The sequence below is a fragment of the Ovis canadensis genome, chromosome 5, assembly GCF_042477335.2.
Source record: "Ovis canadensis isolate MfBH-ARS-UI-01 breed Bighorn chromosome 5, ARS-UI_OviCan_v2, whole genome shotgun sequence".
In the NCBI taxonomy this organism is placed as follows: domain Eukaryota; kingdom Metazoa; phylum Chordata; class Mammalia; order Artiodactyla; family Bovidae; genus Ovis; species Ovis canadensis.
Window position 1 is genome coordinate 56,308,323 of NC_091249.1, and position 27,931 is coordinate 56,336,253.

The 27,931-nt window shown below is 60.9% G+C and overlaps 2 protein-coding genes and 1 long non-coding RNA gene across 8 annotated transcripts in view; 2 read left to right on the forward strand and 1 right to left on the reverse strand.

Moving 5' to 3' along the window:
* Positions 1–1,133: 1,133 nt before the first annotated feature.
* On the forward strand, positions 1,134–3,553 carry GPX4 (glutathione peroxidase 4). 2 transcript variants are annotated; one of them, XM_069591960.1, is made up of 7 exons: positions 1,134–1,324; positions 2,296–2,390; positions 2,468–2,612; positions 2,751–2,902; positions 3,014–3,038; positions 3,179–3,238; positions 3,311–3,553. In XM_069591960.1, the coding sequence occupies exons 1-7, from the start codon at positions 1,241–1,243 to the stop codon at positions 3,341–3,343; spliced, it is 594 nt and encodes a 197-aa protein (XP_069448061.1). In that variant the 5' UTR covers positions 1,134–1,240; the 3' UTR covers positions 3,344–3,553. The 2 variants fall into 2 exon arrangements, with proteins under 2 accessions (XP_069448061.1, XP_069448062.1); XM_069591961.1 differs by lacking the exon at positions 1,134–1,324 and adding an exon at positions 1,802–2,071.
* A 1,253-nt stretch (positions 3,554–4,806) lies between these two features.
* The window catches only part of SBNO2 (strawberry notch homolog 2), a 42,858-nt gene continuing 19,733 nt past the window's right edge, over positions 4,807–27,931 (reverse strand). For 4 of the 5 annotated variants that reach the window (XM_069591958.1, XM_069591955.1, XM_069591956.1 and 1 more), the window contains 28 exons: positions 18,122–18,283; positions 16,638–16,721; positions 16,247–16,343; positions 15,683–15,837; positions 15,445–15,578; positions 15,275–15,365; positions 15,033–15,176; positions 13,661–13,778; positions 13,289–13,394; positions 12,756–12,909; positions 11,948–12,124; positions 11,596–11,693; positions 10,803–10,885; positions 9,769–9,960; positions 9,391–9,560; positions 8,821–8,952; positions 8,282–8,417; positions 8,096–8,208; positions 7,924–7,995; positions 7,719–7,827; positions 7,530–7,604; positions 7,270–7,413; positions 7,096–7,190; positions 6,905–6,997; positions 6,624–6,755; positions 6,370–6,446; positions 6,093–6,283; positions 4,807–5,994 (listed from right to left, as the gene is read on the reverse strand). In XM_069591958.1, coding sequence (XP_069448059.1) covers positions 5,498–5,994; positions 6,093–6,283; positions 6,370–6,446; positions 6,624–6,755; positions 6,905–6,997; positions 7,096–7,190; positions 7,270–7,413; positions 7,530–7,604; positions 7,719–7,827; positions 7,924–7,995; positions 8,096–8,208; positions 8,282–8,417; positions 8,821–8,952; positions 9,391–9,560; positions 9,769–9,960; positions 10,803–10,885; positions 11,596–11,693; positions 11,948–12,124; positions 12,756–12,909; positions 13,289–13,394; positions 13,661–13,778; positions 15,033–15,176; positions 15,275–15,365; positions 15,445–15,578; positions 15,683–15,837; positions 16,247–16,343; positions 16,638–16,721; positions 18,122–18,283 — 3,831 coding nt within the window. In that variant the 3' untranslated portion in view covers positions 4,807–5,497. Of the gene's footprint in view, positions 5,995–6,092; positions 6,284–6,369; positions 6,447–6,623; positions 6,756–6,904; positions 6,998–7,095; positions 7,191–7,269; positions 7,414–7,529; positions 7,605–7,718; positions 7,828–7,923; positions 7,996–8,095; positions 8,209–8,281; positions 8,418–8,820; positions 8,953–9,390; positions 9,561–9,768; positions 9,961–10,802; positions 10,886–11,595; positions 11,694–11,947; positions 12,125–12,755; positions 12,910–13,288; positions 13,395–13,660; positions 13,779–15,032; positions 15,177–15,274; positions 15,366–15,444; positions 15,579–15,682; positions 15,838–16,246; positions 16,344–16,637; positions 16,722–18,121; positions 18,284–22,000; positions 22,191–27,931 lie in introns of those variants that run through there. The other variant, XM_069591959.1, reaches the window with a different exon arrangement.
* LOC138441265 (uncharacterized) lies at positions 21,672–23,725 on the forward strand. Its single transcript, XR_011257295.1, has 2 exons — positions 21,672–22,226; positions 23,325–23,725. It is a non-coding gene; the product is annotated as an uncharacterized lncRNA (long non-coding RNA).

The window sequence follows — 27,931 nt, forward strand, 5'->3', positions numbered from 1 at the left end:
GTACATGAAGGCTGTTGTGCAAGACAGGAGTGTGGCAACGTGGCCCCAGGGATCCTGTCCCCTTTGCCACCAAATGCGGCCTCCTAGGCCCCCTGGGGCAGGCCTAGGTTGCAGGGTGTGTGTGTATGTGTTGTGTGTGGGGGGCGTTCCCCCAAATAAGCCCAGCCCCCAAAGTCCTGCCCCCAAGGCCTCTGCAGAAACGTCCACCAGGAGGTTCCAAGAAGAGCGAAACTGACCAACAGCACAAGCTGAAACCACCCTCCTGGCCGAAGGTCAACGTCCTTCCGCCGCTGGGGGTGGGGGGTGGGGGGTGGGGGGTGGAGGGCAGCCAGGCGGGCTGTGGAATTCCGTGACTCAGCTCCCAAGAATGGGATGGCCCTGCTCTCTGGGCGGTGGCCCAACGCCTGAGCCTCGAGTGGAAATGCGCCAGGAGCCAGATCAGCGGGCGCTCTGTCTCCTACCGCGTGCACTCGTGCTGTGTCACGTTGGAAGTGACAACAAACTTCTCTGGTCTTGTGTTTTCCTTTCTAAGCACACACCAGCGCGTCCGCTCAGAAAAGGGGGCGGGACCACAAGGTAACTGCCGAAGCTTCCCTTACCCCCACAGGGCTCACGTGTCACTTATATAAGCGGCTAAGCCTGCGCTGTCCAAGGGCGGCGACCTCCGGCCGTGCGCTCATTGCGCACCCCGCGGCAGCGCCACAGCCATCCGGGCCTGTCGCCGCCGGTGACCTCCAGGCCCTCGTAGCGACACCGCAGCCGGTGTGGGGGTAGTCCGACGCCCAGCGTGGTTTTATTTACATTTCAAAGAAACAAATACGTGTTCAGTAAACTGAGGCATATTTTCTGAAAGTTCGAGCCAACCTTTCCCCCCACCACCCCGATCCCCTGCCACGGGCTTCCAGTAGTATCTCAAGTTGTCGGGCATCCTTCAGTGCGGATAACTGTCCGCCACCCACCTCCGCGCCGCCTGCGCGGACGCCACCGCCCGCCCGCGCACGAGCATGCGCAGTCACATGCAGCGACAAAAACCGCAGCCCTGCCCAGGCCCCGCCCCACCAGCCTCACTCCGGCTTCCCATTGGCTGGTGTGGGCACGCGTCTGCGACGCCTGAGCATCCGACCAGTGAGAGTGTTGCTGGGCGTGGCGTAGGGCGGGGAGGTAAGGCCCGCCGGCGCGCGTCCATTGGTCGGTTCGGCGAGGGGAGGAGCGCTGCTTTCCCGAGCCCCCCACCGCCGAGATGAGCTTTAGCCGTCTGTACCGCCTGCTCAAGCCAGCGCTACTCTGCGGGGCTCTGGCTGCGCCCGGCCTGGCCAGCACCATGGTGAGTGCGGCGCCGCCGGCCGGCCAGTGGGCCGTTGGGCGGGCGCGCGACCTGCCTTCTGGCGACCTTGGGCGGGGGGCGCCGGCCGCCCCCTCCGCGGCCATTCGGACCGGGGCTAGAGCGCTGGCGGGGGTCACGGTCCGAGTATGGGTCAGGGACCGAGGCGGCGTCCGGGGGGCCGGAGACAGGGCTGGGCGGTCAGAACCCAAGGTTGGAAGCCCCCAACGCGCACAGGCTGCTCTATCGGGGCAGCTGAAGGTGGCGCCGTCGGCCTCTGGCTCCCCGACTGCAGCCTGGAGAGTGGGGGCGGCCTAAGGGGTGGAAATCCGGGATCACGCGCCGCGGGTCGTCACTGCCCCTCCCCCGCCCTGCGGGCCCCGGGGCCTCTTGCAGTGGCGTCACAGAGGAGCGGCCTGGTGCCCTTGGCTACCGGCCCTTTGTCCCCGGGTCCCGGCACTCGGTGGGCACAAGTTCAGTCAGAGACCTGCGGGCATGGGCCGCGCAGCCGCCTGCTCCCCGGGTCGTCGCGGGCAGCGGCGCCGGTTGCCGGCCGGACGACGGCGCCGAGCCCCCCGAAGGCGGAGGGCTCGGGTATGCGGTCGCAGGAGGGCGCGCCCGCGGCGGAGGAGGCCAGCTCCTGAGAGCCCTGGGCTGGCGGGACCCCCGGCCGGGGAGAGCGGCTGCGCCACCGAATCCCAAGACCCGGTGCGCACGGAGGCCCCCACACCCAGCGGCCTCCCCCATCCGGTGGGGCACCTGGCAGGGTCCCGAGCCCTCCCTAGGTCTCAATGACTCCGGCCCACTGCTCCCTGTTGTACAGGGGAGCCTTTGAGGAGGAGCCTCACATTTTGCTTAGTCCCAGGGCCTGAGTTTTTCTCCCTTAGGTACCCTGGGCTGGGCGAGTGGGCCGAGCGGCTGCGGGCGCCACGCCCCGAGGTCAGTCGGCCGCTCAGCCTGTCCTTGCCTTGCAGTGCGCGTCCCGCGACGACTGGCGCTGTGCTCGCTCCATGCACGAATTCTCAGCCAAGGACATCGATGGGCGCATGGTTAACCTGGACAAGTACCGGTGGGTCCTTGCCCACTTGGTGGGGGCGGCGGGGGTAAGGTCGTGGCCCTGACCTGACCGCCTCATCCCATCTCCAGGGGCCACGTGTGCATCGTCACCAATGTGGCCTCGCAATGAGGCAAGACTGACGTAAACTACACTCAGCTGGTCGACCTGCACGCCCGATACGCCGAGTGTGGTTTACGGATCCTGGCCTTCCCTTGCAACCAGTTTGGGAGGCAGGTGCGTCGTGGCTGGCCCTGGGTGTCCCTGTGTGTCCCTTTGTGCGGGCTGGAGAGAGGAGCTGTCTGTGGAAGCAGGGACTAAAGAGGGTATAGGCCCCTCCCCACTCACCCCCCTCCCTAACCCGGGTCTACACAGGAGCCAGGGAGTAATGCGGAGATCAAAGAGTTCGCTGCTGGCTATAACGTCAAATTCGATTTGTTCAGCAAGATCTGTGTAAATGGGGACGACGCCCACCCTCTGTGGAAATGGATGAAAGTCCAGCCCAAGGGGAGGGGCATGCTGGGAAAGTGAGTTGGGGGCTGGAAGACTGGGGAGGATGGGATGGCTTCCCGAGGGCAGTGGAGGGGGGGATCTGCAACTGCCAAGGGATTCCTCACAACCTCATGCTTCTTTTGTAGCGCCATCAAATGGAACTTCACCAAGGTAAGGGGGGGTCAGGGGCCCTGGCGGGGTGGACAGACACAGCCACCAGCCACAGATGTGCTGCTTTGAGAGTGCAGAGCCATGGGGATGGCAGGTGCAGGCCACTGGCTCACCTCAGCACCACGGTGGCCTCCTTGCAGTTCCTGATTGATAAGAACGGCTGTGTGGTGAAGCGGTATGGTCCCATGGAAGAGCCCCTGGTAGGTGCCTGTCTGGGGAGCCCGCTGGGGGGACTCGGGAAAAGTCGTCCCTCACCCTCTTCTCCCCCGCAGGTGATAGAGAAGGATCTGCCGTGCTACCTCTAGCTCCACAAGGTGCTGCCCCTACCCAAGCCTGCTGCCTGTGTTCCGAGGAGCCTTCCCCTGGTGCCTATGATGGTCTGTCTGAAAACCAGCCCCTGGTGGGGCAGACCTGAGAACCTGGCGTGCACTCCTGCCGGAGGAAGTTCCCTTGGCCTGGCTGCAGCTTGGCAACCCCACCCCTGGCTGCCTTGTGGGAATAAAATGTACAACACAGATTGGCTTGCTCCTGGCTTTTGCTAACTCAGGGCTCAGAGGCAGGTGTCATCAACTCCCCAGGCTGAGGGAGGTGGGGGCAAGTGGGAGGTGGAGTTCCTTCAGGGTTCAGAGGGCTCCATCTGTCCTGCCTGGGGTTGCTAATCTCCTCAGCCCGGCCCAGCTGAGCTGATCCTGGGGGAGAGAATGCCTCCTCATTGGCTACTGCTCTCAGCCCAGATGGCCTTGGTCTCCTCTAGTGTACCCAGGTGTGGGAGATCAGGGGACCTGGGCTCGTGACCCTGCTGTTGGGAGGCCCGCTGCACCCAGGCTGGGCATCATGCCAAGCTGGTTTGGGTACCGAGCCATGCCTGGCAGGGACTGCTCACCATGCTGGCCTTGCGATGAGGACAGAGTCCGGGCATCAGGCCTGCCCATGGGCTTCACCTGGCAGATGCAGCCCCACTCCCTGGAAGGGCTGTGGGTGGGTACAGCCTACCTGCTGCTCAAAGGGGCCATCCTGTGAGAGTGAGGCAGGCAGACAGCTGTAGCCTGGCTGAGTTGGCTCCCCTCCTGCCCCCACCAGCCAGAAAGATCAGCAGCCTTCCCCCAGGAGTGGGGACCTACAGGGGAGGGGACTGGCCACGTCCGGATGGCAGGTCAAGAGCCACCTCCACCACCCTTGGCTGCTTCTAGGAGGGTCTCCTGACTGCTCCCTAGTCCAACTTCCAGGCCATGGGCTGGGCATGCTCCCCAGTTTCCAGAAACAGTTGGGCATCCTGTCCTGCCTTCCAGACTGAGCCCAACTCTTGGGCTCTCCTGTCCCTGGGCTACCCTGCCTGCCACACCCAACACCATCTGGAGCAGACCTGGGAAGAAACCAAGGCAGAGATGGCAGTCAGTCCAAATCAAGGGGTTCTGAGGAACGGGACTCAGCATCACCAAGGGGGTCCCAGTGGGGTCACATCTCTAGTGGGCAGGGAGCAGGGCATCTGGTCCAAGGCTCCAGGGGCTTGGTATAGTTAGTTCAGAGGCAGCTGGCCTGCTATCCCGGTGCCAGGATTACATTGGACAAAGGGCCCAGTGGGGTGGGGTCTCCCCTAGCCTGGCCCCAGGCATCCACGGGCCAGGCGCCATTGTGGGTGAGATGAGGGCCAGCAGTCACTCTGACCTCACCCACACACCACTGGGAAGGACCACGCAGGGCACCCACCACCATTGCCCCCCCCCCACCCCGCTGCCCTGCAGGTCGCAGCAGCAGACAGCCTGGCAAGTAGTGAAAAGGCACATATATTTAAAAAAGATCTCTTTACATATATACACTTGAATTAATTATAAATACAAATAGAAACCAGGGGGCCAGCCACCAACTCTGCAGGGATTCCAGGCCCCTGAGAGAGGTGGCTGGACAATAATTTAGGGCACAGAGAGCAGGGAGGGGTTGCATATATTAAGAGGGGATCTGCCCCTTGGAGCCCCCCAGAGGCGGTGGGGCCCTGAGCACCTGGGGTTTTCCTGAGTTTCCAGCTCCTGGGGCCACCCAGTTTTGTGGATGTCAGGGGTATAGGTCTGACCGGGCCTTGTAAGGTGGGTGGGGTGGGAGCCCTGGAGCCCCAACCCAGGCCTGGAGGGGGCGCAGTAGAGGATAGAGGCACAGAGAAGAGCCACCACCCCAGGCCCTGCCTGGGCCCCAAGTATCCTGAGTGGGGGCTGCACTAGGCTACTGCCCACCAGGCAAGGCCTCGGAGGGCCCCCCAGGGCGGACAGCATTTTCGGGGTCTGCCCAGGCACCAGGCGGGAAGGCACTGCAATAGAGGCCTCGGGAGGCTGGACGAAGGGCCCCTGGCCCTGCTCCTCTCAGTAGTCGGCTGGGGTCCCGGCCCTGCTCAGCTAGCCACCCTCTTGCCCGTGTAGACAGGAGCCTATTACGGATAAATAAGTTTCGTTCAGGAAGGATGCCTGGACCTAGGAGTTGGGAAAGGGGGGGCTGAACTGGATGACGCTCTGCCGCTCTGGTGCTCCACCTGCCGGTGCGCCCGCTGCCCCTGCACCCAGAGGGCCCAGAGGGCCCAGAGGGCCGGGTGGCTCAGCTGGCGGTGCAGCATTGAGGGAGCGCAGCATGTCCTCCAGCACCTCCTTGAAGTTGATTTCGCAGCCCTGGTGCAGGAGTGCCACTGGGTCAGCCGGGGTGTCGGGGGTGTCAGGGGCGCCCAGCAGCTGGCTGCCGGGGCCGGGGCGCAGGGCTGGGAAGGTGAAGGGTGAGGGCGCGGGGAAGGCCTGGGCCGGTGGGCTATATGTGAGGTCCAGGACCTCCCCGGGGCCGAAGGGCAGAGCAAGCGGGCGTGGGGTGGGCAGCGGCGCAAGGAGACCCCGAGTACGCGCTTGCTTGCGCTTCACGTCGTCATCCATCAGCTGCAGCTCCTGCAGGACGCGGCGCACGCAGACCTCTGGGATCTTGATGCCTGCGGGGGGTGGGGCGGGGCAGGGGTGGGAGCATCAGGGCCTGTGGGGCAGAGCTGAGGCTGCCCACCTCCCCCAGCCCGCTGGTGCCTTGACTCACCGACTTGTTTCTTCTTGTCCTTGGTCTTGAGGCGCACGATCTGCAGGTAGCTGCTGCTGGTGACGTCAGCCATGACGGCGGCGATGCGGCCCCACACCCGCAGCAAGGCCCCGCACAGCATGTAGTGGTGGCGCAGCCGCAGGCCCTGTGTGCAGTCCTTGCCCTCCTGCACCAGCCGGCAGTGCCGGTTCCTGCGAGGGACCGCGGCTCACAACCAGCTGCCACGCAAGCAAGCGCGTGCCCCCAACAGTCCCCCCAGGCCACTCCGGGCCCTCACCATGTGGTGTGGCTGCAGTGCGTCAACGAGAAGGTGTAGCTGCTTTCCCAGGGCTCCCTGGCCTCCTCTGCTGTCACCTGCGGACACAGCGGATTGAGCCCCTGCACGAGCCTCTCCGTGCTCCCCAGCTGGTCGGCGGGAAACTGCGTCGCAAAGGACCCAGGGCTGCTCATCCCCCACCTAGCGGCCAGGGCAGCCTGGGGGCTGCTGGACACTGGACCATTAAGGGTACAGAGGGGGCCCCGGGGACCTACCCGGTGGAACCTCCGGCTCAGGCTATCCAAGGACTCTAGCTGGCTCTGCCGTCCTATGTTGGGTTTGTACACGGTGAAGAGCTTGCCGCGGTTCTGCTGGGCCAGCAGGCAGCTGGGCTTGTTGCCACGGACCTGGATGGGGCAGTGCACAGGGGTGTGCCGCGTATCCGAGAAAGCATGTCAACCAAGAGGGCGTGAGGATGGCCACTGCCCTCCCCTGACAACCCACCAGCCTGGGTCCTGCCCCTGGGAGAGCGTTGAGGGCTTGCTGTAGGACCCACCTTGTAGGAGAGGTAGAAGCCGTCGTGGGTGCCTGTCAGCTCCAGTGACCGGGCGTAGGCCTCTTCCCACTTCAGGCCACGATCCACACTGATCTGCGGGCACACAGGTGTCAGGTGTTGGGAGGGGTGGTGAACAGGGTGGGGAGGGGCAGTGAGCGGGGCCGGGGCCGGGGCGGGGCAGAGCTGCTCACCTTGTAGAAGACCACCTGTCCATCCTGCGGGTGCCCAGGCGCCAGGAACACCTGCTGGCTCTCCTCGTAGATCTCATCAATGCCAGGGGCCAGGTCTGCAGAGGGTGAGTGGGTAAGTGGGGTGAGCGGTGGTCTGGGGCCTGGCCCAGGGGAAGGCATCCCCACAGGGCTTACCCAGGATGCCCATGTCGTATTTGCCCTCCCTCTTGTCGGCGGCGATAAGGTGGTCAAACGTGTCGGAGAAGTACTGGAAAAGCGCATTCTGCTTGTGCACCTCCAACCCCAGGATGCGGTTCAGGAACTTGCTGATGGAGCAGTCTGCGGATGGCAGGGTGCCTCAGGCTATGTCCAGGCGGCCTCCCTGTCTTCCCCCTCTCCCCTCATATCCGCCCCCTCCTCCCCATCCTGGAGGTGCCAGCTGGCGAGGGACTCACCCTTCTCCACGTCCAGGCAGCCGGACCGGGACTCGCGCCCTCCAATGCCCACTGACAGCAGCCCCTGCTTCATGTCTGCGGGGAGGGAGAGCCTCGCACGACTGCTGGCCACAGTCTACCGGGGCTCCCCCTCACCGCCAGTGTCTCCTGTACCCCTGGTGTGTATGTGTGGGGGGTCTACCAGCTCACCGCGGAAGAAGGCGGCATCCCCTCCGGGGTAGCCCTGGGGTAGTGGCACCTTGCTCTCCGTCTGGCTTAGGATGGTGGTGAGGACACAGCTGAGCGCCCGGGCACCGTACTGTGGGGAGGGCCAAGGGCCATGTCAGAGACTGGGGCACCCCAGGTCTCAGCACCCCGGGAACACTCCTCTCCTGGGCCCCACCTCCTCAGGTACCTTGTTCTCAAAGTTGTACTTGCTCAGGTCCCGGGACTCAGTGGCACGGCGGTCCCCATGGGTCAGAGCCCCCTGCCCAGGATGGGAGGCCATCACACGTTACTCATGTTTTGCTCCTCCCTGGCCCGCCCCCCTTGGGAGCTACCAGCCCGCCCCCTGCCTACAGGCTCACCAGGCTCTCCAGCCGCTTGGCCACGATGGAAGCAAACCTGCGCTCCCCCGCCAGCTCTGAAATGAGGAAGATGTACTCCGGCGCAGAGACCTGGTTGGAGCGGTGGGTCCGGCCTGGAGGCAGAAGGGGTGTTTAGGGACCAGGTGGGGCCCCTGGGGCGTGGCCTGGGGTGGGAACAGGGCTCACCAAACTGCTGGATGGCTCGGTCAGCGCTCCAGGGCAGCTCCAGCGTCATGTGCACCCGGCGCCGCTGGTTCTGGACCCGGCGGTCAGCTTGGAGGGAGATGCCGGAGCTAGAGGCCTCTGAGATGATGGCCACAAGCTGGGACACAGGGTCGGCGATGGGTCAGAGGGGCGGCAAGGCGGGCAGCCTGCTCCACCTTGCCCCACACCCCATGTGCCCTGGGTTAACTGGAAGCATTCAGGGTGACCCACACAAAGTCAGGTATGTGTGTCCCTGAGGGGCCTCTGTGGGCTTAGAGTTAGAGTCAGGACCACCTTGAGTCACCCCCAGAGTCTGCTGGCCCTGCAGACATTAGACTGACAGAGGACCTGGACGACTCAAACTGAAAGTGGGACTGGTGAGGGCTAGGGGGCCCTACTCAGGCACACAAGCACAGCACACACCCCTATACACAGCTGGTGGTCCTCCAGCCAGTCTATCAAGAGCCCTTCACCTCTCAGCCCACATACAGCCACCACACAGGGTGCCCCAGGGCCCCCACCTTCTCCCCACTCATGAAGCGTTCCTTCTCCCTGAGGTTCACGTGATCAATGGAGAGACCCTGCTCCGCTCGTGACTCGAACGCCACTGTCCCATCAGGTCTGGACACTACGCGGCCCTTCCTGCCGGTCATCTATGGCCGTGGTGGGGAGAGAGGACAGGTTGTCAGCTGGTGTGGCCACCCAGGGGCTGGTCCCCATGGGCCTGTTTCCCCATCTGTCCCCCCACCTGGCTCCTGGGGCTCCTGGGTGTGGGTGGGTGGTGGGGGCTGCCAGAACCTGGCCTCTCCCTAGGCTCAGGTACCCATGGGGTCGTCAGCAGGCACAGTCACTACATCTTCCTGAGTCCTTTTTTTGCAACCCAACCACATAGGACCAAGACAGATCTGAGGTGGCACCAGGGCCTGTCCCGGGAAAGCGCACAGGCACACAGTGGAAGAGAGGAAGAGAGGAAGGGAAAGGGAGGGGGTTTGGAGGTTGGGCCTGGGCAGCACTGCCTGAAGGGGAAAGCAGGACACTGGACCCAGGAGCCACCCCCACCGAGCTGGCCACCAGGGGGCACCAGAGCTCACCTCAGCCACACACTCTGGGCCCCCCAGCTGGTCGATGAGCTCGTCCAGGGTGTTGACTGGCAGCTCCCGGCCAAGCGCCTGCACCTTGGCCAGCAAGTCCTGCTTCAGCCGCTCAACCCGCTCCAGGACACCGGGGCCGTGCAGGTCCCGCTGTGGGGGGCACAAGGGGCCTGTGGGGCCGGAGGGTCAGGGGGAACTGGACCAGGCTGCCTGTCCACAGCCCTGCTCCCAGCCCTGGGCCCTCAAGGGTGAGGGAGTCCATGGGTAGTGGGGGTCTAGAATCTTTCCCCGAACCCCTGGCTGCCCCTGCTCATGTGCCCCTGACTTCCTGCTCAGAGCCTGAGAAGCAAGGATGGGGAGGGCGGCATTGGGCCTCACCGCGGTCATCGGCCGGGAGCCCGATGGCGTCCACAATGACCACATCGTCGTCCAACAGGGACTCGGGCGAGGAGTGGAAGTCACTGTCCAGGCCGCCGTCCGACTCCGTGCTGCTGTCGTCACTGATGCGGATCACACCTGCCACCTCACACGCCAGTCTGGGTGCCTTGGCCCCACGGCCCCGTGGCCGCCCTGCAGGGGAGCAGTCAAGGGTCACTGCAGCCTGGTCCCGGGGAGACTCCCAGTGGCCCAGGGACAGGCTGCATGCCTGAATGGTTAGGGCTTATAGCCCAAGCCCCTTCCCCCTGTGCAGCTGTGGCATGTCTGGGCCCTGCTGCTGGCGGGGACGTGTTACTGACCCTGCCAGACTTCCTGACATAGCAGTGTGTCCTTGAGTGGTGCCTAGGGAGGCCATGTGCCCCACCTCACAAGATGGCGCTGGGTGGGTCGGCCAGAGGACATGCCCAAGCCCTCAGGGGTGGCGGTCCAGGGGCCCAAGTAACCTGAACACTGTCCCAGACACCCTGGAGGGCGCTTCCAGCCTGAGGGGCAGGACTGGGCCCCAAGGCTGGCTGTGTGCTCTCAGGTGAGTTGCTTGGTCTCTCTGAGCCTCACTTCCCCCTGATGAGAGGATGCTCAGCCTTTGCCTGCGAGAACAGGGTGCAGTCTGTGCCTGCAGGTAGGTGCTCGGGCCACTCCCCTATCCTGGGGTGCTTTGTACAAGCTCCATCCTGGTCCCCTGGACCAGTGTGGTTTCAGGCTCACTTTCACCTGGGGAATACAAGGCCTTGTCTTCTGGGGATGATGCTGAAGGCCTTGGGGATGCACTAGCCACATCACCATCCTGCAGCACTGGGGTTTTTTGCTGACTGAGCAGCTGCGCTGGAGGGCTGGGGTGGGGATGGGCTCAGGCCATGTGGCTGTGTGGCAGCACACCAACCCAGGTCAAGGGTCAGAAAGGAGGGAGGCTGGAGGGCTGGCAGAAGCAGTGAGAGGCCATAGGCACAAGGTCCAGGTGGGTGGCAGGCACTTACGCTTTCTCTTACTGCCTGCTCCTCTCTCTCGCCTTCTCTTGGTCGAAGGAAAGTGCTTCTGAATTAGTGACAAAAAGACGCCTCTGAAAGTGAGACGCAGAGTTTGTTTTCATTGGGAGACATGGAGGGGTTGGGTCCCATGTGTTAAGGGCTACTCTGCAGGGAGTGGACGCCTAGCACCAAGGGGCCCCAAGGGTGGGTCTGAGCACAGGGACTCAGAGAAGATGGGTAGAGGGGGAAGGAGCTGCAGGGACAGGGGCAGGGGTCCCACCAGGGTCCTACCCATACTTGGTGGGCAATGGATGAAATATAGGTGAGGGGCTGGGTGGGGCTCTGCCTGCAAGCACTGATGGCTCTGAAGTAGAAGGGGGGCATCCCAGGGTGGGGGGCCCAAGGGAAGGGAGGACATGCTGGACCATGCGGGAAGAGACGGGATGAGGCAGAGCAGGCAAGGGGCCTTGTGCTGGGATCCTCGCCCAGGGTGAGAAGGGAGGCCAGGGGCTTCAGGGACCACCAGGGACAGTCCCTAAAATCTGTGTAGTCCTTGAATCAGCCCAGTACCCATGTAGGGGGCAAGCCTGGGGAAGCCTCATTAGAAAGTCTCAGGACCCTGCTGGTGCCCACAGAGTGCTGGGTCCCCATGGTTACCCTTTCTGGCTTAATAACCTGGGCTGGACCTAAGGTCTCTGAGGGTCGGGGTCGGCTCCTTCGGCTGGGGTCACAGGCAGGGCCAGGCTCCAGGTCGGCCCCAGGGTTGGTCACACAGGGAAAGGGCCCTAAAGTTGTCACTCACTCAGCGGCGGACACGAAGCCATCAAGCTGTCCCTCCTTCTCGCCCAGCACCTCTCGGGTCCGTGCCTCACCTGTGGACTGCAGCCCGATGACCACACACTGCAGGGGGAGGGTGTGTGTGAGCAGGCTTGGTACCCCTGCTCCCACACCCGCCCCTGCAGCTGGGAACGTGGGGCTGGCCTGTTACTCCGTCCTCCCTCCCTTGTGTTACTCAGGCTGCCAGACCCTAACAAGCCCACATCCCCTGGGACGTTAACCTGGCACCAATGGCTGGCCTCAGCTCCCAGACAACCCCGTTCTCCACACAAGCCTGTGCCCGCTTCTTTCTGGGGACTCAGCCCAGCCCAGCTCACCTTGTCCTGTGCCAGCTCCTCCTGGGCCAGCTCCACCAGCCGGTGCACCTTGGCGGCCACACACAGGTACTTGAAGAAGCGTTGATGAGCTGACCAGAACTGGCCCCACAGGGACTTGCGCGACTCCAGGCCAATCCAATCGGCTGCCTGCTGGAACACGCCCAGGGCCTCGGCCCACTGCAACGACATGCAAAGCTCAGCTTGCTACTGCCGGCCCCCACCCCACAGAAATGTAGGGCCAGAGAATGGGGGCTGTAAGTGGGGCTATACAGAGGCCCTGGCGATAGCTGGATGGTCAGAAATGCTAAAAATCCAAGATGTATAACGTTTGGAAAGCCACGGTGAAAATGGCACTCATGTAATCAGAGGGTAAATGGCCAACACCTCCAGAGTGGTGGGGATATCTGCCCTGCCCGCCTCCTGCCACTGGCCCCCAGGGGACAGCGGGCCATGTCTGGGGCATCTGTAGTTGTCACCAGGGAGGGGGTTCTTGGTATTGACCTGGTCGGGCCAGAGAGGCTGTTCCACACCCTGTAACACCTAGAACGGCCCCATAGAGAGAACCTGAAATGGCCACCAGCTCTGGATCACGCCTGGGGGCAACGTGGGGGAGGGGAGTCCGACAGAATCCCCAGCTAGAATGGGATTGAGATGCTGGGCTCCCGCCAAGGATGAGGTGGGTGGGCCAGCCGCTTCCTCCTGTCTACAGTCTGACTAATCTGAGTGGCGCCCTCAAGGGGAGATGCTGAAGGTGATGGGGCAGAACTCCAAGGGGACACCGAGGCTGTCTGTTAGGTCAGAGGCTCACCAGCAAGGCTGCCCGGTTATAGATGCGCTCGAAGGCTGGGGTCAGCGGGATCTCCTCAATGCGGAAGGTGACACCAGAGAAGCTGAGTTGGCGAGCGATGTACATGCCACTGACCTTCATGTCCATGGCCACAATCTCCATGGCGCCCACACCCCTGTGGGCAAGCACAGGCTGCCTGGGTGCCAGCTAGGGACCACATGCTAGGTCCCAAGAAATGGAGCCAGCGAGGTAGGGGCTGTCACTGCGGAGAGTGAGGAAGGACTAGGTGCACAGGGTGCGGTGTGTGGGGCAGAGAGCATATGCAAAGGCCCTGTGGGTGAGCCTTGGAAAGAGAAAGTGGTCTCCCTTGGGAGGGGGCAGGGGAGGGCCCTTCCCCTGAGATGATTGGAGTACTAGGCAGAAAAAGCACGGAATTTTCATTCCAAGACTCCCCTGGTTGCCACAGGAGAGTGGGTGGGAGGGGTGCACCTTCACATATGAGAAGCAGGGCCCTCTGCAGCCCCACCTCCATCACGTGGGCATGAAGAGCGCACCTCTTCTCGATGGCATGCAGAAATTCCTCGAAGGTCCGGAAGGGCGTGCCCTCACCCCAGATGCCCAGGCGGCTCATGTAGATCATGTTCCGGGGCTCAGAAGCACCTGGGGAGGGGGGCCGCTGTCAGCTCCTCTGACCTGGCTAGGTTGGCAGCCTTGGATGGGGCCCCAGAAATGGCACGAGGGCCAGCAACAGGGACCTGAGGCTCTTGGAAAAGTGCCCACAGCCAGTGGTCAGAGGGGAGGCCCCTGACAGGGGCTGGTATCTCTGCAGAGAGGCTGCAAGGTAGCTGGCAAGAGCCGGGCTGCAGATCGGATGCCCCTACAGCTGTGCTGGGGCAGGTATCACCCATCGATGAGAGGGCCCTCACCTGTGGCGCTGGCATAGACCACCCTGGCCAGGGGCAGTTTGTTCTGCAGGTCTAGCACGGCCTTGCCCATCTTGGTGGAGCTTGCGTTCTTGGCTTTGTGGCACTCGTCGAACACAATCTGGGTTGGGCGTGGGTTAAGGACTATTCTGGAAGGCAGGCCGCCCCACAGACCCACCACACTGCCTCTCTTCCTGGCTGGGGGAAATCCAGAAGGTGCCTGGAGTCTCTAGCCACCAGGGCCACTGGAAAACAGCCTCTGGACCCCAGTGATGTTCACAGAAGTTGGAATACATAAAAAGTTCTTCATGTTTTCAGGGGAGCAAGTTACAGACAAGTAAGTCTTTTACAAACCTATCTGAAAGACAAGGTGTGAGTACCATGTGTGTGCGCACGTGTCCACACAAATGTATAGAGGGTTGATGGAGAACTTGTGGGAACATGGGTGAGAAGGTTAGCCTGATGCCGACAGGCTACCCCCCAGTGAGGTTAACCTTGTTATTTTTCATGCTGTTGCTGAGCTGATGCATCAATAGACCTGCTGCTGTGTCTTGCTTGAGGGCCTCTGTACAGACTTTGCCCTGTGAGCAGAGGACCCCAGGTCTCCTCTCATCAAGAGGAAGGGGGAGCCTCTGGAGAATGCAGCTGCCCCACTTCTGGGAACAAGGGTGGATCCTGGGAGGATAGAGCTTGAGGATCCTCTGTGGGCCCCTGCAGAAATCCCCAGGAGAAGTTGTGGCCCTTGAATGCCCAGCTGTGGGGAGGCCAAGGTGGGTCCTCTGGAAGATTGTTACTGGTAAAAGGAGTGTGTGAAACAAGAAGAGGTGGACAGGACACAAACATCAGACTCTAGCTTATACTCTCCTACATTTCATTTTCCTACAAGTTTGGTGTGAGCAAAAAGGAAGTGATCTCAGGCTTAAGAGCAAAGGAGGGAGAGGCATGGGACCCACACCAGCTGGCAAAGCTGGGGCAGGGGGGGCCTCTGGCCTGGCTCCCCTTTGGATTGCCTGGCCTTGCCGGCCCACTCAGCTCCACTACTAGGGGGCTGGATGAGGACAGGGCAGGAAGTACTCTCCAGACCTTGAGTCTCACCGCCTGGAGTGTCTCAGCCACCACCACCCTGACCCTGTGGACATAGGTCCGGCCCATTGGAGCCAGGAGGCCTAGGCAGACAGCCAGGGACGGGTAGCAACGGTCACTGAGGGCGAGCGTGGGACATCAGACCCTCCCTGGCGGGAATTCCTCCCGCACTTCCACCCCTCCAGAGCCTCCCAGGATGGGACTTGTCAGGGTCTCCCGGCTCCATGTCCTAGACCCCGCCCCTCTAGCCCCGCCTCTGCGCTCCGCCCCGCCCCCATCCCAGCGAGGATACCACGCCATCGAAGGCCTCCCCGCACCACTCCAGGATCTGCCGGATGCGCGTGCGGTGCTGCCCACCCGCCTGGCTCTCACCAATCAGGGCGGAGTAGGTGGCGAAGAGAACGCCCTCTGAGGTAGTGTTGTCGCCGTACTTGATCTGGAGAAGGGAGCGGACATCTGTGCATGCGGTGGCTTGGCCAGAGCTGGGCTTCGCGACCCCGACCAGCACCAGGTTTGGGGCTGCGGCCCACCCACCTTGCTCAGTGCGTGCACCGCGATGCCGGGGGCGGCGATGTCCCGGAGGTCGCGCTCCGCGTCGTACTTGAGATCATTGGAGACGCTGAACCTGGGGTTGTGGGCCAGTAGGCTTCAGGAGCCCCCTCCCAGGCTGCGGGCCCACCCCGCACCCAGGGAAGGCAGCTCACCACAAGGCCTTCTTCCTGCCTCGCAGATAGTTCTCCAGGATGACGCCGGCCACCGTGCGGCCCTTACCCACACCCGCGCCATCGCCGATGAGGAAGCCCGCGCGCTGCCCGCTGGGGAGCAGGACCTCATGTTGCTGCGGGGGTGGGGGAAGAGGGGGTCAGCGTTCGACAGGGTCAGGGTGGGCACTGAGACTATCCCCACGCAGGCCGCAGACCCAGTGGGAGACCCCGGGATCACCTGACAGGCGTAGGTGATGGCCTCCAGCTGCAGGGCAGATAGGGCCCCGCTGTCTGAGGAGGGTAGGGCGAGGGTGTAGGTGATGTCTGGCGGTGGGACGCTGGACAGCGTGCTGGTCTCCACCACACGGTCCGGGTGCTGCCTCCCGATCTTGGCTGTAGGGATGTGCCGAGGGACCAGGTCAGGGGCGTGGCCTGGACGTGACCAGGGCACTAGGGAGGTCTGCCTGGGGCCAGGATGGGCATGGCACACCCCACGAAGTGGAGGGGAGGGCCCATCAGCATAGTGCCAGCAGGTGGCAGATTCCTAAAACCCTCCCAGGTGCAGAGGAAGGCAGCCTGCCTCTCCATTGCAACATCGGCCTGTGGCTGGTTTTGTGCCAGGTGAGGATCACAACCCTGATTACAGAAGAGTCCCTCAGGAGACCACCCTCAGCACCCACACCTGCTCTGGCAGTTTAAGGTTCCCTGGGACCTTCAGAGACCCCTGAAATGGGCACCCCAGGCCAGAGGACCCAGGCCCCAGGCACTGTGCAGCTGGGGGTCTCCATAGCAGGACACTCACACTTGGATGGCACATAGTCAGCGTACGTCTCCGCATGGCCCAGCTCCTCCGCCTCATCCTCCTCAGCCTCGTCGTCCTCCTCAGGCTGACTCTGAGCCTGAGGAGAGGTGCTGTCATACTGGGGACTGTCTTGTCCCCTGCGGCCCGCCAGGCTCCCCATCAGGGGCAGGGGCCTGGACCACTAGCCAGCCCAGTGACTCAGGTGATGGGAAGGTGTTACCCTCCCCCTCTGCCCCCCACAGCATGGTGCCTCCCTGGGACCCCAGTTTCCCTGTCTGTAAAATAGACCATGCTCCCAAGCTGGCCCAGACTCTGCACACAGCAAGTGCCTGAGTGGCCCTCCCTAGTGCCCAGGAGGGGTGGGCAGGGCTAGGGAAGGTACCTGGCTCACCTGGTAGCTGATGAGAAGTGGGGTGCTGGGGAGGGAGGACACAGGGTCCTCGAGGCCTGTAAATGCCCCACTGGGCGGGAACAGCTGGAGGGGAGAGGCAGGAAGAGGGGTCATGAGCCTGTAGGCCAGAGGTGGGGCTGAAGTGCCTGGATAGGCCCCCAGCCTCCAGGAGGGCTTGCCCGATTGTCCTCATGCCCCTCAGATGGCTACAAGCCTCCCTCCTGCTGCCTGCCTGCTTAGATCTGCTGCATAAATAAGTACTAGGGGCACACAAAGCACTAGATAAGTAAGAATTAGGAACGCAACGGGCAGCATGATAAGTAGAGAACACTGCTGTACATTGTATATGAAAGTTAACAGTAAATGCAAGGAGTTCTGGGTACAAGGAAAAAAAAGGTTTTCTACTTCTTTTTTTTTTTCCTTTTTTGGCTATGCTGTGTGGCTTGTGGGCTCTTAGTTCCCCAACCGGGTATTGAACCCAGGCCCCCAACAGTGACAGCGCTGAGTTCTTACCACTGGGCCACCAGGGAAATCCCTCTATCTCTTTATTATTGTATTGATACGAGACAGTGGATGTTCACTGACTTATTGTGGTCCTTTTTCATGACATAGGCAAGTCAATCGTTGTGCTGTGTATGCATCTCCTTAAACTTAGTGCCATGTGTCAATTACATCTCAATAAAACTGGAAGGAAAGTAAAAACAAACTTTTGTTTTTTTAATCAAAGTGTAGTTTCCTTTTCTTTTTTTTAGGCGGGGGGGGGGGGGTGGGGGGGTGGGCGGCTGTGCTGCGCAGCATGTGGGATCTTAGTTCCCTATCTGGGATCAAACCTGTGCCTCCCTATGTAGAAGCACAGTCTTGGCCCCTGGACCACCAGGGAAGTTTAAAAAAAAACCAACACAGTTTTCTTGAAATGAAAATAAAATAGAAATGAGGTACAAGGAGATCAGAAACCTACCCTCAATTCCCTCTCCCTTTTTTTTTTTTTTTTTTTTGAATTAACAAAAACAAACAAACAGCCTTGGGCTCAGGTTCCTGGAAGGCTGACTCAGGTTCCTGCAGCCCTGCTGGCCACAGCAGGAGTACGTGTGGGGTTTCAGCTGCCCGCTTGGGCCTGGCAGAGGCTAGGAGCCGGTGGGAGGGCCCTGGTGAGGGGAGGGCAGGGTTACTGCCCTACTGGGCCCCTGCAGCCAGAGGTGGGGTTGGGCCTGGGTTGCCTACTGTACCTGCTCTGGGCATGTCACATCCCCCTGACCCTTCCTGAGGGTCCAGGAGTTTCACGGGCACTGAGCCTGTCAGGGCAGCTGGGCAGATATCCACCAACATCCACTAGTGTGTGCTATGCTCCCCAGAGTCCCCCTTCCCATTGGGAGCCCCTGCATCTTCAGGCCTGCATGGGAGACACGAGCAACCTTGAGTAGCAGCATTGTCTGGGTCTGAATGGCCTTGGCATGGCTGCCAGCTTGGAGGCTGGGTGCACTGACCTTGTCGTGGGCGGAGGGGCCAGTGCTCACATCCCAGATGGTAGGCACCTGGCTGAGGCTGTCAGCGGGTGGGAAGTCGGGCGTGTCAGCTATGTCCGAGAGGGAGTCCACGGACGAGGAGAAGATGGAAGCATTGGAGAGGTCATCGAGGTATGAGGAGTCCTGGAAGACAGGCTAGGTATGGGCGGCTGTGAGGCCACACAGGCAGAGCCACAGGTCCAGTCATGCCGTGGATGATGCTTGGCCACAGAAAGAGAGAAAGCTCTGACACTCACTACCATGTGGATGGGCCCTGAGAACATGATGTTCAGAGAAGCAGACAGAGAAGGACACGCAGCATGTGATTCCACTGATGGGAAACGTCCAGAACAGGCTGAGTTCTGGGGCTGAGTGGGTTCCTGGTGGTCAGAGGCTAGGGAGGAGAGGGGAGTGACTGCTCTTGGGGATGGGGTGTCTTCGGGGGGTGACGGGATGTTCTGGAACTAAACAGAGATGACACTTGCATGACTCTGAATGCACTGCAAACACTGAACTACACATTTCAAATGGGTCAACTGTATGGTATGTGAATTATAGCAATAAAGCTGTTTGTTTTTTTTTAAAGGGGGAAAAGTAAGGGGAGGTGAGAGAAAGCAGACCCCACAAGTACACGCTGTAGTCTACTTAGGGCACACCCATCCTTGTGAAGGGGTGATACCAAGATTCAGGGGCCCCCCAGTGCCTGGAGCTGGGGAAGGTGAAGGCCCCAACCACCTCCCTTAGCCCCTCCGTGCCGGAATGTGGGGTATGCTCAGCTGATCACTCCAGGGAAGGAGCCTCCCAGCCTGCTTGACATGGGGCGGGTTATGGACAGACTGTGGTCCCAGAGGGCATGTCAGTGGGAGCATTTCCTGAGCAGGGAGGGGCCAAGGAGGAGGTGGGGCCAAGGCGGAGGAGGAGGGAACAAGCCCTTTGGGAGCAACCAGGGCACCTTCCACAGGTCACTGCCCACTAGGGTGGTCGGAGGGCCACAGCCAAGTGGGCTGAGGCGGGCTGCCAGGAAGGCTGCATTTGTCCCACTAACCTGTGGCAGGGGATGAGGGAGGCAAGGAAGGTGGGTGGGACAGACCAGCTGGGTCTCTGACCTAGGGACTCAAGATCAGTGGACTCTGGGGAGGAAGGGACACCAGGGAGTGGGGCCCACCCGATGTGCCCGGCTGGGGCCTGGAGGCCGCAGCTGAGCTAGCTCCTGGCTGGGTGGGGGCAGTAGAGGGGGACGTCCCCTCAGTCCCAGGTCACTAAGACTATCCTGGCTCAGGCAGTGCCAAGCCCTGCCCCACCCCCCTACAGAGTGTTTCTGGGGCTCCCCTCCCACTGATCTACATGGGAACCACCTGCCCCCGCCCTGGGGTGAGGGGACCTCCAGGTGACAATGACCAGCTTCCCCAGACCCCCATGCTCCCATGCTAGCAGGCAGGGGAACCCAAACAGGCAGGTGGGACCCACCGTGCCCAGAGGACAGGGGGAATGGCAGGAAGGGTCATGGCAGGGGCAGGGCCAGATCAGCCAGTCTGAGGCTGGGGGCCCTAGGAAGATGGCTTCCCACAGCCCAGTTGCTCCTACTGGCCTCTGCCCCCCACCATGCACAGCCTGGTCTCATGGTGTTGGGGGGACAGGCCCCAGCCTCCCCCACTGCCTGCAGTGGCAGGACCCCATGACCTGGTCCAATCCAGGTGAGGCAGTGAATAAAATCTTTGAGGTTGGGACAGAGCAGGAAGGGAAGCAGGAGGGGAATGCCAACCCCAGGAGCAGGAAGAGGTGCTCTATGATCCACTTGAGGCTCCTGGCCCCCTCACACAAGAGTTGGGTGACTCAACAGGCCAGAGCACCCATCTCAGGGGACACTGAGCTAGCAAGGGCTGGGGGGTCTGGCGTGCCTGCTCCCCGGCCCATCCCTGGTCAGCTAGGGTCAGAGGTGGCCCATCCCGAGTCTGGTGGACAATGAGGTCCCCAGACACTGAGGCTGGCTGGGGTGGGTCTGGGTATAAGCACAGAAAGTTGTCATTGCTGAAATCCCCTGGCACCACATATGCGTGGTCCTCCCAGTGCGTGGCACTGAGCTTGGGCAGAGTGATGATGGCCCGGGCCATCAGCCAGCAGACCTGGAGCCCTGAGGGGTTGCCCTGCTCCCTGAAGGCAGAACAGTTGCTGAGCAGTGGGCAAGAAGCAGGGCAGGGCTGGGGGGCCAGACCATGGCAGAGTCCCTGGGCTGAAGGGGACTGTACCCTCTGAGAGGGCTGCACAGAGACCCTTCCCAGGACAGTGTGCAGGGGAAGGACACCCCCTCCCCCATGGAGGAACCAGGAGGTCAGGTCAAGGTTGGCAGCAGGAACCCCTGCTGTGACAGATGAGAAAGGCACGTCCCCTCCTGGGTCCCTCCCCTAGGAATCCATGGTCCCAGGGTGACCACAAGAAAACACCAGACAAGCCCAGACTGGGGACATCCTGCAGGACAATCGGCCTGGGCTCTCCACCCACAACTGCCCAGGCCCCCACTCCCAAGACGAGACAATGGCAAGACCAAGGGGGTCTGGTGACATGAGGTCCTGGGGCAGAGAGGACAAGGGGACCTTGTGCAGACCTTGGATGAGGATGACATATCAGCACTAGCCCATCAGCTGGGACGCAGGCGGTGCTTAGCTGAGGTATGACCCACGGGGACCCTGAACTGATCCACAGCTTCGCTATAAACCTAACCCTGTTCTGAAAAGTACAATTTATTAAGGAAGCGGGTGCCCTCTCCCCAGTCTGTGGACACTGTCCCTACCAGACGCCCGGAGGGGCAGCCAGCATCATCTGGGGGCCCCTGGATCCTCAGGGGCAAAGAGAGGTGGGGCCTCACTGGGGTCACCAGGGTTGGGGGTGGGGCTCCCAGGGCCCCTCCTGCCCTGCACAGGGTGGGTATTTGGATGCGAGTGAGAGGGTGCCTGCCCATGTCAGGACCTGACCCTCGGCAGACCCGCAAGACGACTGAACCCAGATCCACCCTCTCTGGGTCCCAAGGCCCAGTTAGGCCAGGGCGGCAGCTCCCCGGCCCTCACCAGAGCCAACGCAGCAGCCTGTGTCCACCCCACCCTCCGTCACCTCCTGACCTGTGTCCCCACCCTGCTCCTTCCACTGCAGCCCCCGAGTGGGGAGCTGGCTGGTTACCCTGACAGTTCTCTCAGCATCCCAGAGACCCCGGACCAGTGAGGAGCTGGAAGGACCTGGAGGAGCTGCCCACGCAGCAATGCCCCCATCTCACATCCACCACCAGTACCCAGCAGGATGGAATAGGACAGCCCCAAGGCTAGACCTGGCTCTGGGTCTGCTCAGCAACCCCTCCCAGCTGGGGAAGCAACACCAGAAACGCCCTTCAGACACAGATCCAGGGCCCCGAGGGCAGACCAGGAAACAGAGGGATGGGGGGACGGGGTCAGGGGGATGGATAAGAGGGGGATAAAGGGAAGCGGGGATGGAGGGATGGGAGGACAGAAGGACAGGAAAGGACCATTCCTACCTGTCCCATCAGAGCCCGTCTCAAGCCGTGCCCCACCCCGGCCCATGGAGCCAGTGCTGCCGTGCCCGGAATGCCCCCGAGACTCCAGGTGGGACGGCTCTGGCCCCCCGTTTCCCCCTTGCCTACCCTCCCTGGCTGTCCCCACATCCCACGTGGCTCTGCTCGGAAAACTCCAGCGGAATCACCCTGGCTGCCAAAAGAGCCGGACGGAGCCGCCTCCCCACCCCCACCCTGGTTGTTCCCACGGGCCGGCCCACCCCCCCCCACCCCCCCCCACTCCCGTTCCGCTGCGCCACCCCGCCACCCCGCCGGCCCTGGGCGCCCAGCAGGAGCAGGATTACCTTGCCGATAGTGGCGAACTGCAGCCAGAAGCGCAGCTGGGACATGGTGATGGCAGGGTCTCTGGGAGGCAGCAGGAGCAGCTGCCTCATGACCGCGGGGGCTCAGCCCGGCCGGCCCTCAGCCCTCAGCCCGCGCCCGCCCGGCTGCATTTGCATGTTGGTTTAGTCACCGCCGGCGCCTACTTCCCCTAAGGCCGGCTGACTTTCAGGAAATGATGCCTGCCTGGTAAGTCAGGGCGATTACTGGCAGAGTGCAGAGAATTACTGAACGGGGCGGATTCTAGCCACAGACGGCTGTCAACAATGCCGGCCTGCCGCCACCAGCCTGAACCCTGCTGCTGCCGGCCTGTACCTTGCTGCCCTGGCACCCTCCCCACCCCAGCCTCAGTTTCCCCAAATCGCTGCCCCCCAGAGTCCGGGCCCAAATGCGCCTGGCAGGGACCATGGCTGTCCTGGGGGTGCCCATAGCAGGAACTCAAAGGGCATATACCCCGTGCTGTGGGGAGGAAACCAAGGCTGGCCCCTCCTGGGTCTGACCTAGGTTCCTCAGCCTGCACCCTGAACTTCACTGCCTGTCCTGGCTGCCCTAGAGCTGACTCTCAGTGCCTGCCTCCCCAGGCGGCTCAGCCCAGGGCCTTTGCCCATGCTGTAGCCTCCCCAACCTCCCACTTGGCCACCCTGGCAGGGCTCTGAGATCCTACCTAGCTCCCATTCCTGCCTTGGCGAGGGGTTTCTGTCCTTCCCCCGCTCCATCTCCCCCTGCGACCCATAGCCCAGCACAGAGGCAGAGATACAAACAGGGCCAGCGCCTGGGGGGCACAAAGCCGGCAGGCTAGGTGCCCCATCCTGGACTATTTCTTTTGATCACCCCCATCCCAGGACAGTTTGATGCTGGCCCATAACCAGGAGAAGCAGGTGGGCCTGTAGGCCTCCTTGCACCTGCCCAGTGCCCCAGGACTCTAGTTGGGGAGGATCCCTGAGGTCAGGGACACCTTGGCCCGATGCTGCACCCCCACTCAGTCTGCAGCCCACAGCTGGGGAGGAGGTGGGGGGGCACATGGCCTGGAGGCCACTGCTGAAGACAAGGAACATGTAGAAATGGCAACCAGGAGAGGTAAGGACATACACAGTCTGGCAACAGGGAAACACAAACTGAAACCAGCAGGACACACTCCACACCCACCCAAATGGCTGGATTCATGAAGCCGGCAGGGACCAGTGTGGGAGGATGAGGAGAAACTGGAATCCCACATGGCAGGTGGGCTGTGAAATGGGGCAGCGTCCTCAGAAAAGTCACCCCACGACCCTGTGATTCCATTGCCAGGCACCCATGAGGGGCAACGGAGACACAGGTCCACATGGAAACCCACACATGCACAGCAACCAAAGGTGAACACTACCACGTGTCCATATCCGGGAGCATCACCCAGCCATGGAAAAGAGGGAAGTCCTGACACTTGCTACCGTGTGGACAGACCCCGAGAATACAATGCTCAGTGAGAGAAGCAGACAAAGGACACACCGGGTGTGACTCCACCGATAGGAAACGTCTAGAACAAGCCAATCCACAGACAGAGAGTGCCTGATTGTCAGAGGCTGGGGAGTCATTGCTAATGAGGATGGGGTTTCTTTTTAGGGTAATGGAATGTTCTGGAATTACATAAAGGTGGTGGTTGTACAGCTGTGCAAATATACTTTGGAGAAATAAATTTTAAGGTGAGTAAATTCTGTCTCAGTTTTAAAAAGAACTACTAGGAGACTGAAATGAAAAGAAGACCCACAAAGGACAAGCATAAACTTTTGTTATTAGATTTCAGGGGCAGGAAACTGGTCGGATTGCCAGAAGTGGGCTCACACTCTGTCCCCTGTATCTCATCACCAGATGGCTGGTTGTCCCTGTCTGGCATGGGGCTGTCCGGCTGCCAGGATGCTCTCGGGTCCCCAGGCCACCACCGGGCTGGGCATGTAGGGGTGGGTGAGGCCCATGATGAGACCCTCTTTGGGGAGGGGTCACTGCAGAAGTAGTCAACTAAAATGTGGTCATGTTGGAGTAACGGCTGGTGCCCTTACAAAAAGGAGATCTGGACATGTACAAAGAGAAGACAGGGTGAAGACGGACATGAGAGGAGAGAGATGGGACCACAATCCTGGGACACCTGGGGCCCAGGTGCTGCGAGAGGCAGGACAGGCCCTCCCCCCAGAGGACCCCGGAGCAGGGGCCTTGGCCATGGAAGCGACCCAGGGGCTTCCCATGGGAAGCAACTCTGCGCTGGCCAGTACCAGGAGCTGTGGGAACTGCTGGCTGGGTAGGCGGGGCCTCCAACTGTGGGAGATACACCCACAACGCAGCAGATGATGCTGCTCCTCCCCCCAACCCGCATAGGATGCTGCCGAGAGTTTGCAAAGCACTTTCCCGAGCTGTGACCTCATCCTGTTTCCCAGAAGCCCAGCTGGCAAACGGACAGCGCCCTCATCCAGGCCCACCTGGGATGCCTGGAGGGACCCTCAGAGCACATGCTCACCCTGGCGACTGAGAGAGAAGGGCTCAGTGCACTGCAAAGAGTCCCCTTCCCCAGGGCCCGGCAGAGATGCAAGGATCCAGGGAAGATTGTGAGAAAGAGACAGAGTAGCACCTGCTCCCGGGGGGGTGCAGGGGGCTGGGCACTGGGGGGCAGCAGAGGAGGGCGGGGTGGATACCCCTGCAGCCAGGACTCCAGAAAAACCAGAGTGGGGAGGACCAGAGGAAGGCCTGGAGGGGCAGGGGCAGCTGGAGGCACAACGCCTGAAGAGGTGTCTGGAAGGCTGAGCACTCCCCCTCAGCCTGGACCCTAACAAGGCCCCAAACATCCCCCAGAGGAGATTCAGTCACATCTGGAACACATGCTCACAGCAAAGTCTGTACGCGTGTTCACACCAGCACGATTCACAGTAGTCAAAAAGCAGAAATGACCCACCAGTTCATACACAGGATGGATATACACAATGTGGGCCCTCTACACAGTGGAATATGATTCAGCCAGGAAAAAGGCTAAAGCCCTGACCCTGGCTGCCATATGGAGGGGACCTGAGAACACGATGCTCAGTGAGAGAAGCAGACACAGGAGGACATGTGGGATGTGATCCCACTGATGGGAAACGTCCAGAACGGGCCAATCCACAGACAAAGAGTGGGTTCCTGGTTGTCAGGGGCTGGAAAGGGGGTGGGGGTGACTTGTCATGGGGGAAGGGCTTCTTTTGGGGGATGGAATGTTCTGCATCTGGAGGTAATGGTTGTACAACTGTGAATGTACTAAAACTGCTGAATTGTAAGAAATGCAAATCATATTTCAATTTAAAAAATGAAGAATGAAGAAAAGCCATATCCCCCAAACACACAGTACACCCCAGGCCTGGAGACCCCACATGGGGCCCCTTGAGCTGTCAGGGGTGTAGGGGTCTGAGTGGCTTAGTGCCAACCGTGGTGCACAGTGGAGGGACTCAAGTGGACGCTGCCCTAGCAAGGGTCTAAGTCAACCCATCAGCAACAAGATACACTGACACAGGGCCTTGGAGTTGATGTGTTATGTCTGTGGGCTGCCCGCCAGGGACTCCGACCCCTCCCAGCGTGGGGCACCCTGTAGACACCTGGTTGGTTCTCCCTAAAGCCTCAGCACACATAAGGGGGCACACAAGTGTAGTCACGTGGGTTGCACCTGTGACGTCGGCCTTCGCCGTGTAAGCTGGCACATGTAACATGCAGGGCAACTGGGTGAAGCAGTGAGAAGAGTGGAAGCCTCAGTCGCTCAGTTGTGTCCAACTCTTTGCGACCCCAAGGACTAGAGGCCATCAGACTCCTCTGTCCATGGGATTTTCCAGGCAAGAATACTGGAGTGGGTTGTCATTTCCTCCTCCAGGTAATCTTCCCAACCCAGGGATTGAACCTGGGTCTCTTACACTGCTGGCACATTCTTTACCATTTGAGTCACAAGGTGAGGCAGGGCGCTCAGAGATTTTCTGTATCATTTTGGTCACTTTGCTGTGAATCTAAGGTTTTTTTTTGTTTTTTTTTTTTTCTATTTTTTGGCCACATCATGTGGCATGCAGGACCTTACCTCCTTGACCAAGGATGGAACCCACATCCCCCTGCATTAGAAGCAAGGAGTTCTAATCTAGTGGACTGCCACGGAAGTCCCTGTAAGGCTAAGCATTTTAAAGTTCATTGTGTTTCACAAAAACCTTCAAACATACAGAAAAGAGCATCAGGGATGAAATTTTCAGCGGACCCCTCCCTGGCTGGAACTAGGGCTCCTGGCTGTGGCGGTTCAGCGGGCGCCTGGTCTGACTGCTAGGACTGTCCAGACAAAGAGAGCTACCTCCAAGTGGGAGCCAGACTGACCTCTCGCCCTAGACTCCCCGAACAAATTCCCTCGGCTGTAGATCCCTCCCAGGTAACTGGTGGATGGGGACCCCACACGGAGGCAGGCTTGACCCTACCAGGTCCTGGGCTCAAGCTAGCTGTGTGGAGCCTCCAGGGAACTGCTCCAGGCCCCAAGGGAAGGCAGGGGGAAGCTTTCTGCTTGTGGGCTGTGAGGGTCACACAGCCCCCCAATAGTCTGTCCCTTTTCACTTTGGCCAGCAGGAAACTCGGGGCTCAGGTTTAGTTACCAGGGGGATGTGTTAGGGCCTGCAGGTGTACACCCACTGCCTGCCCCCAGCCCAGGTCTGCACTCCCCATTCCAAAACTCCTTCTGACATACTAACAGGAGCAACCGCTTCTGATATGTGTCATGGGCCTCGTGAGGGCTTCATGTGATAAAGCGGCTGTAATAAGACTACCCCAAATGCCACAGCTTACAACAGCACATTTATTACTTTATGGTTCTAGAGGTCAGAAGTACGAGATGGGTTCATGGGACTGGTAACCTCTGGAGGCTCCAGGGGAGCATTGGCTCCCCGCTTTTCCAGCTTCTAGAGGTACCACATCCCTGGCTCGCAGCCCCTCCCTCCATCCTCACAGCCAGCAGAGCAGCATCTCCTGTCTCTATGCCTCTGACCCTCTACCTCCCTCTTATAAGGACCCTGTGATGACACTGGGACCCCAGGGGTCAACCCCATTTCAGGGGCCTTAGCTTAATCCCACCTGCAAAGTCCCCTCTGCCCCATGAGGTGACACGTCCACAGGTCCCAAGATGAGGATGTCTTTGGGGCTATCCCTGTGCCAGCCACCTTGAGATGTCACTCAGTCTGAACCAGGAGCAGAGTGGACCCACCAGGCGGGAGCTGGGCTGGGAACAACCTTGAACGCCAGGCCCACTCTGGACTCTGTCCTGCTTTTGGCTACAGGCACAGGGGTCCCAGGGGAGATGGAGGATGCTGACGACACAGTCAGACTGTGGCTGCACTACGGTCTCACACCTGTGTGACTCCATGGTCGGCAATGGGGTGAGAGTTCATTTGAAGACGTTTCACTGCTTTAAAGAAGACCCGGTCCAAGTCGACCCCCGCATGGGAGACTAGAGGGTGAGTGGGCCGCAGCCACACTCTGTGAGCTTCTGTGGGGTGGATGTATGACCTCTAATGTGACCTCCAATGACCTGCAATGAGGGTGCTCTTTCCCACCTGAGGCAAGAAGCGGATGCAGTGCCCCAGGGGAATCTTGGCTTGGAAGCTATGTGAATTCTTGACAGAGCCTAGGAGGTGGTGGAAGCGGTGAGTGGGATGGGGAGCGAGGCCCCTGAGCAGCTGCAGGAGCTGGGTCAGCCCACAAAGGCTTCCGCTGGCCCTGGACTTGGCATGGCCCAGGCCTCATCCATCCAGTACATGATGTCCCAGCAAGGGAACAAGTCTGGACACGGAGTCAGGCCCTGGACCCAATGGACAAGAGGCCCATCAGCTGCCAGCCCACAGCTAGTGAATGCCCAGAGACAATGGGCCATGGCAGATGCCCTAGGA